Raw genomic sequence first — 8,056 nt, forward strand, 5'->3', positions numbered from 1 at the left:
GGGCCGGAGGAGGCCATGGAGATGGTGAGGGGCTGGAGCAGCTCTGCTGTGGGGACAGCTGAGAGAGTTGGGGGTGTTCAGCCTGGAGGAGAGGAGAGAAGGCTGCGGGGGGACCTTAGAGCACCCACCAGGAGCTGAAAGGTGCCTATGAGAAAGCTGGGGAAGAGCTGTTCACTGGGGCATGGAGCAAGAGGACCAGGGGGGATGGTTTTAAACTGGAAAAGGGCAGATTTAGGTTGGATTGAGGAAAAAGCTCTTCCCCATGAGGTGGTCAATCAGTGGCCCAGGTTGCCCAGAGGTGGTGCAGGCCCCATCCCTGGAGATATTCAAGGCCAGGCTTGATGGGGCTGTGAGCAACCTGACCTGGTTCAAGATGTCCCTGCTCACTGCAGGGCTGGGCTGGAGGAGCTTTAAGGTCCCTTCCCACCCAAACGGAGCTGTGATTCTGTGATAAAAACTGCTGCAACCAGGGGTGTCTGACTTCGGGTAGATCTCTCCTGCCCCTGTGTTTTAGAGGTGTGGGTGTATCTGTTTGCTGCAGGTTACAATCAGGGCGTCCAGAGGCCAGCCGCGGGCAGTGCCGATATCTTCGAATGAGATGCCGCAGGGCGCCGGCCAGGAAACCGCTCCGCTCTCGTCTGCCGATCCCCAGCCCATCTTCCTGTACCCGCCCGTCCAGAGGAGCGTCCAGAAGAGAGCGGTCAAAAAAATGTCAGAGCGTTTTGCTAAACTTCGCATTAAAAAAAAAGATCTTGAAAGAGAACGTAGTCAGCTCTTTAATGCCACAGTGATGGGTAAATGCGATCCTCGGCACTGGGCAGCTCTGTCTTAGCAGTTGCCAAGGAAACTTTATGCCAGGAGAATCGAGCTTCCCACAAAACCGGGATGAAGCCAAGTTGTGAAAGCCCTTAAGGTGAAACTGCCGAACGCAGAATTAGCGTGGTGCTTTGATAGGAACGGTGGATTTTCATCACTGTGAGGGCTTCCTGCCCGTCCTGTGCCCTGCTGCCTTGTCTTCAATGTTATTTGGGGGGTTTTAATCGTATGCTGCTGACTACAGCAAGTGGGAAATGCGCAGCCTGGCAGTGAGGCACCCCTGGGGTGTGAGATCAGACCGGTTTGACTGCGAATTCTGCAGGTTTACATGGCATTAAATCCTCCTCTTTTCTGGTTAAACTCCAAAGGCATCCGCTCAGACACTAACGACCGTGTCCCTCTTCTCTTCAGGAGCGTCCTGGGGCGGCAAACTTGTCTGGAGTGCAGCTTCGAGATCCCCGACTTCCCAAACCACTTCCCCACCTACGTGCACTGTTCGCTGTGTCGCTACAGCACCTGCTGCTCCAGGGCTTACGCCAACCACATGATCAAGTACGTGAGACTCGGGGATCCTGAGGGCAGGGGCCTTGTTCTGCCCCGAAAAAAAAGGGCTATGGGGAAATTGCAGCTCGCTGCAGCGCTTTGCGGGACGCTGGACGTGGATTCTGTGTCGTGGGCGGTGGCGTTCGAATGGGATGAGAAAACCGAGCGCGAGAGCTGAAAGGTTCATCCCAAATCATCGGAGTTGTAGCTAGCAGCAGGTGTGCTGCTGCAGAGAGCCCTCATTTTTCACTGCTGCTAGGATTTTTTGCAAAATTCTCGTATTTAATAATGTGAGAACTTAAGGAAAAAGAAATCGCACCGTGCTTGAGGTCTGTGCAGGACCGCGGATAGACCACAGAAGAGGATGGCGGAGCAGTTATTCCACAATCTGGGCGTTTTAAAATGTTACTGTACGTTTATTTCCATGTAAACACAGAGTTTTCATTTCCCTGACTACAACGCTGCTGGGCAAAATATTATTAAACTCGAGGCTGGGTCTGTCTTTGTAAATGTGCTGTGTTTTGCAGGGCTTTACAGCTCTTTAAATACCCAGAATAATTCTGACATGTGATAAAACTCTTTTGTCTTGCAGCAACCATGTTCCTCGGAAGAGTCCAAAATACTTGGCTTTGTTTAAAAACTATACTGCCTGGTAATGGAAAACTTGTCGTCTTCCTTTAATCCCCTGGGAATCTGATGGGCGTTCGCTTTCTGATCCTCCACCTCTGTTCTTTCATGAGCTGCTTCTCAAGAAGCTCTGCTTATTTTTGGCCACGCAGGAAAATACATTGAATTAAGGGCAATGTGCTGAATTAAGGGCAATGTATTGAATTAAGGGCAATGTGCTGAGACTCCCATTGCCTTGCAGTGGGAGTTGATGTTCTGGGGTGGGGATGCTGCCTGGATGCACTGGAGGGTCGCCTTTTCTGTTAATTATTAATGAGGGGCTGTACTTATTTCCACATCTGACACTGATACTAAGCTCACTTCGTTATTTCTTCCCCTCTTTTTTGTCTCCTTCCAGTGGTGTGAAGCTGTCCTGCTCCTCTTGTCTCTTCGTAACATCCGAGGGTGATGCCATGGCCAAACATCTGGTCTTCAATCCATCCCACGAGTTTAGTAACATTATTTTCCGAGGTAAGACTTTGAAAAAGGAGCAGAAAAGCTGTGGGAAAACAAATGCAGGACGTAACACATCAGCTCCTAAATCAAATCCATCCCTGTTCAGCTTTGGGCTGAGCCCTGAGCTCTAAGAAAATGCGGTTTTGGGGACCTTCTGTGAGTGCCTGAATGGGTCTGCATTGTTATGGAGATTGGGGAGTTAAGCTGCTGTGCCTGGAGCTCTGTGTCACTGATGACTCTTCCCATGGGATCTTCCCAGGGAGGGACAATACCAGGGCTTCAGCGAGCCCCTCTGTTCCTCGGGGACACCATTGTACCCAGTGACACCCGGAGGCTTCAGCAGCTGCTGGTGCTGGGCCTTGAATAGAGCCTAAAAAAGTGGTGCTGTCAACTTGCAAAACCTGGGGGATGTGGCCAAAGCTGAGCTTTCCTGACCAGACCCCTCCTGTGCTTTCAAATGGCCCTGGAGTTTTGTTGTCCAAGAGTGTGGTTCAAGCAGCCTTCGCTTGCTGAGGGCTGAAGGTGTACGTGGGGTTTGAAGGGATGGGTGATGAATTTTGGGGTGCTTCGGAGTAACAGAGGGACGCTGCTCCTCCTCTCTGTAGCAGGACTTGTTTGTTGGCACCGACTTCTTTGTTTGTTCAGCTACAAATGGTTTTGTTCTTTTGTTTTTCTCCGCAGGGCCTACTTGTCTATCGCATTCCAGGTAATCTGTAAACTCTTCTCTGCCCTCATCTGTTTCAGGTTATGGGGTTGGCTTTGGGGATATTTTTTGTTTGCTTGTTTGCCCTCAGCAGCTTGATCTGTCTGGGTTTTAAGGAGGTCCTGTGTTTCCTCCCTTCAAGGCACGTTCAGCCCCAGGACAAAAGCACGAAGAACACGTGTCCTACCTATTCCCCCAGCAAAGCTGCTACTGTGAAAACAAAGTCCGTGTTACCTGCGCAGGATGACCTGGAGCCTGAGCTGGCCCCAGCAGCCTACGGCAGACCTCTGGCCTGCCAGGAAGAAGAGTGCTTAAATATTGATGCCGCAGAAGACGAGCAACCGTCCAAGGAGCCCGAGCCTGCGAGCAAAAAGGAGCAGCTGTCGGTAAAAAAGCTGCGGGTCGTACTGTTTGCCTTGTGCTGCACCACGGAGCAGGCTGCGGAGCACTTCCGAAATCCCCAGAGGCGGATCAAGCGCTGGCTGCGGAGGTTTCAGGCTTTCCAAGAGGAGAACTTGGCGTCGCTGTCGGAGGGCAAATACCTCAGCTTAGAGGCCGAAGAGAAGCTGGCGGAGTGGGTCCTGACGCAGAGAGAGCAGCAGCTGCCCGTCAACGAGGAGACGCTGTTCCAGAAAGCCACCAAGATTGGCCGGTCCCTGGAAGGCGGCTTCAAGATCTCCTACGAGTGGGCGGTGAGGTTCATGCTGCGGCACAACCTCAGCACGCACACCCGCAGGGCGGTGGCTCACCCCCTCCCCAAAGACGTGGAGGACAACGCCAGCTGCTTCATCGAGTTCGTGCAGCGTCAGATCCACACGCAGGACCTGCCCCTCTCCATGATCGCGGCCATCGACGAAATCTCCCTCTTCCTCGACGTGGAGGTGCTGAGCAGCGACGACCGGAAGGAGAACGCCCTGCAGACGGTGGGGACCGGGGAGCCCTGGTGCGACGTGGTCCTCACCATCCTGGCCGACGGCAGCGTTCTCCCCACGCTGGTTTTCTACAGGGGGCGCGTGCGGCAGCCCGCCAACGTGCCCGAGTCCATCGTGTTGGAGGCGAAGGAGAGCGGATACAGCGACGACGAAGTGATGGAGCTGTGGTCGTCGCGAGTGTGGCAGGAGCACACGCGGTGTCAGAACAGCAAGGGCATGCTGGTGCTGGACTGTCACCGAACGCACCTCTCGGAAGAGGTACTGGCCTTGCTGAGCGCTTCCAGCACCCTGCCCGCCGTCGTCCCCGCAGGCTGCAGCTCCAAAATCCAACCTCTGGATGTTTGTATCAAAAGGACTGTGAAAAATTTCTTGCATAAAAAATGGAGGGAGCAAGCCAAGGAGATGGCGGACTCCACGTGCGACTCGGACATCCTCCTCCAGCTGGTTTTGTGCTGGCTGGCCGAGGTGCTGGAGGTCATCAGTGACTCTCCCGAACTGGTGCAGCAGTCGTTCCTGGTAGCCAGCGTGCTGCCGGGGCCGGACGGCACGGCCAACTCGCCCACGCGCAACGCCGACATGCAGGAGGAGCTGATCGCCGCGCTGGAGGAGCAGCTGAAGCTCAGCGCCGAGCAGCAGCAGCAGCAGCAGCAGCAGGAAGAGGAGGAGGAGGAGGCGGAGGAGGAGGCCGAGGGTCAGGACCGGCCCCCGACCGAGGAGTGCGCAGACCCCGAAATCCTCCACCGCCTCTTCGAGGGGGAGAGCGAGACTGAGTCCTTCTACGGCTTCGAAGACGCCGATTTGGATCTGATGGAAATCTGAGCGCCGAGCCGCGAATCGCGATCCGGAAAGGGTTGGGTTGGAAATAAATGTTGGGTTTGAGACCATTAACACTTCCCTGTGGATTTGTGGGTTTAGGAAATTCGTAGGCGATCACTCAGATAAATAGCCATTGATGCTGTTCATTTATAAGTTTTGTGCTTTTTTTAAAAGGAAAACAAACAAAAAAAAAAATCACTGTGTTGGTATTTTCTGAAAATATATCGTGGGTGAATATTTTTGCGTTTTCTTTACCTCACTGTACCATAGTTTTCCGTTTTTATTGTGCAGAAATGTTTTGAATTCTACATTGTCAATGTGACCATTTCTAAAGAAAGGAGAAAACTTATGTAGCTAATGAACCAGTATATAAATCTTTTGGGTTGTCTTAACACCGATTCTTGGGGTTTGTTTGGTTGGTTTTTTTTTAACACTTGACCCAGAGATTTCAGGTTTCTGTGGCAAATTTAGCTCTGAGTTACTGCTTTAATGTGTGAACCTTCTCTAATTGGCCATTAAGATTTGGGTTTGGTTTGCTTTTTTGTTTGGGTTTTGGTTTGTTTGGGGTTTTTTTTCCAAAGAAATTTAATTATTTTGAATTTGGGGGAGAGGGGGGGGCCAGGCCTGGGTGGGGGTCAACCCCCCACGGACCATGAAACCTTGACCGACGGTGGTTGAGAAACCTTGCTTAGAGCGATGGCATCAGACACTGCGGTCCTTAGAGTTAGAGGGGTTTAATGGAGACAAACTGTGACGTGCACACGAAAACAAAAAAGGAAACAACAAAAAAAAAGACACCGAAGACGTTTGCTTTTATTTTTCACTGCCAGCTTAAATTTTTCTACAGTTTGCATGTTTGAGGGGTTTTTTTAATCGTATGTACCATGGTATGGACGGGGGAGCGTTTTGACGTACGGAGCCCGGCGGCACCTGCACCTTTCTGTTTCCATAGAGGTTTTTGTGAACCTTCCCTCGCAGCGGAGGACGGCAGGAGGCAGCATGTGCAGACCTGTAAATGGTTCATCTTTCAAATGTACAGAAGTGGAACATTTAATAAAACCAGGGAAATGGATTTATAAACATGTGTTTTTATTATGGAGAGCTGTGTGGCGGTACCGTAATGCTCCGTGGAAAGCGCAGCCCGTGGCGGTACCGTAATGCTCCGTGTAAAGCGCGGCCTGTGGCGGTACCGTAATGCACCGTGTAAAGCGCAGCCCGTGGCAGTACCGTAATGCTCCGTGTAAAGCGCAGTCTGAATTTCCCCCACCCCGAGGCGAGCGCTGCCCGGGTCAGGGGCTGGGTTCCCTCCTGAAGAAACCCCCCCCAGCCCAGATGGTAATTAAGCTGGTAATTAAGCTGGTAATTAGCGTGGTTGCACATCCTCAACACTCCTCTGTCCCATTTCTGCAGCCCCTCTCTGCCCATTACATTCGGTTCAATGGAACAACCCGCTCTCCCCATCAGATTTTCTTTTTTTTTTTTAAATAAAACTCTGAAAAAAAAACCCATTAATAAAACTCTCTCCTGAATAAGTGTTTTTACTGTTGTTTATCTCGGGTAGCAGCACACACCCCTCTTAATATAACTTAGGGATTTCTTTCATATAATGCCAAGAAATACCAAGGTGAGCCCTGTCTGGAGTGCCTGTAATGCTGGTTTGTTGCTGTCCTGGAGCCAGCCAGGGCTGTGCTGGGGGTGCAGCATCTCTGGCTGCTGCTGGGGACCTATAGGGTGATCTATAGGATGATCTATAGCTATAGGATGATCTGTGACCTATAGGGTGTTCTGTTGCTATAGGATGATCTATAGGTATAGGATAAGTTGTAGCTATAGGGTGATCTGTGAGCTATAGGGTGTTCTGTTGCTATAGGATGATCTATAGGTATAGGATAAGTTGTAGCTATAGGGTGATCTGTGAGCTATAGGATCTGTAGCTTTAGGATTATCTATGATCTATAGGATGATCTAGAGGTATAGGGTGATCTATAGGTATAGGATGATCTGTAGCTATAGGGTGCTCTATAGGTATAGGATGATCTGTAGCTATAGGGTGATCTATAGGTATAGGATCTATAGCTTTAGGATGCTCTATGAGCTATAGGATGATCTAGAACTGTAGGGTGATCTATGATCTCTAGCTTTAGGATAATCTATGGCTATAGTGTGATCTGTGAGCTATAGGATCTATAGCTTTAGGATGATCTAGAGCTATAGGGTGATCTATAGGGTGATGAGCTTCGATTTTCGGAGCCCTTACATCCCAGGGGCAGTTGGCAGAGCAACAGGATTTGAAAAGGATCTTGGTGATTTGAGACAACTGAAGAAACTGAACCCCTGCCTTGCCTCCCCTGTTCCACTTTTCCCCTCTATGCTTTTCACTTCACAGGCGCTGGGAGCTGGAGGAGCAGAACGGCGCTGGTTTGAGGCCGTTACTGGGACGACAGCGGGGTCTGGACCGGAGGAGCCGCTGGGTGACTGGGAAAGCTCAGCCTGGAAACGCCGCTGCTGCTGCTTCCCCCTCCTTTGAAGGGGTCTTTTCATTCTGCCTGCAGGTGACTGAAGGTTTTTACCCATCCCGAGCAGAATCGGTGGCCGTTGGGAGCCCGAGCGCTGCGGGAGGAACACGGCACACGCAGCAACGCCCCACGGCGTCCGTGTGCTCCCGCTGCAGACCACACGGCTCAGTGGCTTTTTCTTTCGTCGGGGCAAATCTTGCGTGTTTAATCTGCGATTTAGCGAACGGGCACCGGCCGAGAGCAGCGCTCGTCCTGCCCTGCGTGGGTGAACCTTCCAGGAGCCGCCTCCTGCAGCGACGGAGCCGCAGCTCAGGAACCGAGACGGGGAGGGGACAGCAAACGGCGCCTCCAGCAGCGAGGGGACCATGGGAGATGGGAGCCCCCGACCCCGCTCCCCATCCCTTGAAGGCGCTGCCAAGTGGGGTACAGGAGGAGAACCCCTGACAAGAACACAAAAGCCATGGGGTTTTGCTGCATTTCAGCAAGAAGGACTTGCAGCCGTCAGGAACCTTCCCCACCCCAAACCAGGAGCCTGCCTGAAATCCGTGACTCTGGAGCATCCCACGGGCTCCATCCCCACCCCAAACCAGGAGCCGGCCTGAAATCTC

The 8,056-nt window shown here is 52.0% G+C and overlaps 1 protein-coding gene across 1 annotated transcript in view; it reads left to right on the top strand.

Annotated features, from left to right (window-relative positions):
• Positions 1 to 4,935, top strand: part of POGZ (pogo transposable element with ZNF domain) — a gene marked incomplete at its 5' end in the record, with an annotated part of 14,617 nt that extends 9,682 nt beyond the window's left edge. The window contains 6 exons of the mRNA XM_010185501.1: positions 542 to 711; positions 1,228 to 1,368; positions 1,952 to 2,011; positions 2,384 to 2,496; positions 3,163 to 3,187; positions 3,327 to 4,935. Coding sequence (XP_010183803.1) covers positions 542 to 711; positions 1,228 to 1,368; positions 1,952 to 2,011; positions 2,384 to 2,496; positions 3,163 to 3,187; positions 3,327 to 4,935 — 2,118 coding nt within the window. The remainder of the gene's footprint in view (positions 1 to 541; positions 712 to 1,227; positions 1,369 to 1,951; positions 2,012 to 2,383; positions 2,497 to 3,162; positions 3,188 to 3,326) is intronic.
• Between the last annotated feature and the right edge of the window lie 3,121 nt (positions 4,936 to 8,056).

This window comes from Mesitornis unicolor, unplaced genomic scaffold, assembly GCF_000695765.1.
Source record: "Mesitornis unicolor isolate BGI_N332 unplaced genomic scaffold, ASM69576v1 scaffold13525, whole genome shotgun sequence".
Classification (NCBI taxonomy): Eukaryota; Metazoa; Chordata; class Aves; order Mesitornithiformes; family Mesitornithidae; genus Mesitornis; species Mesitornis unicolor.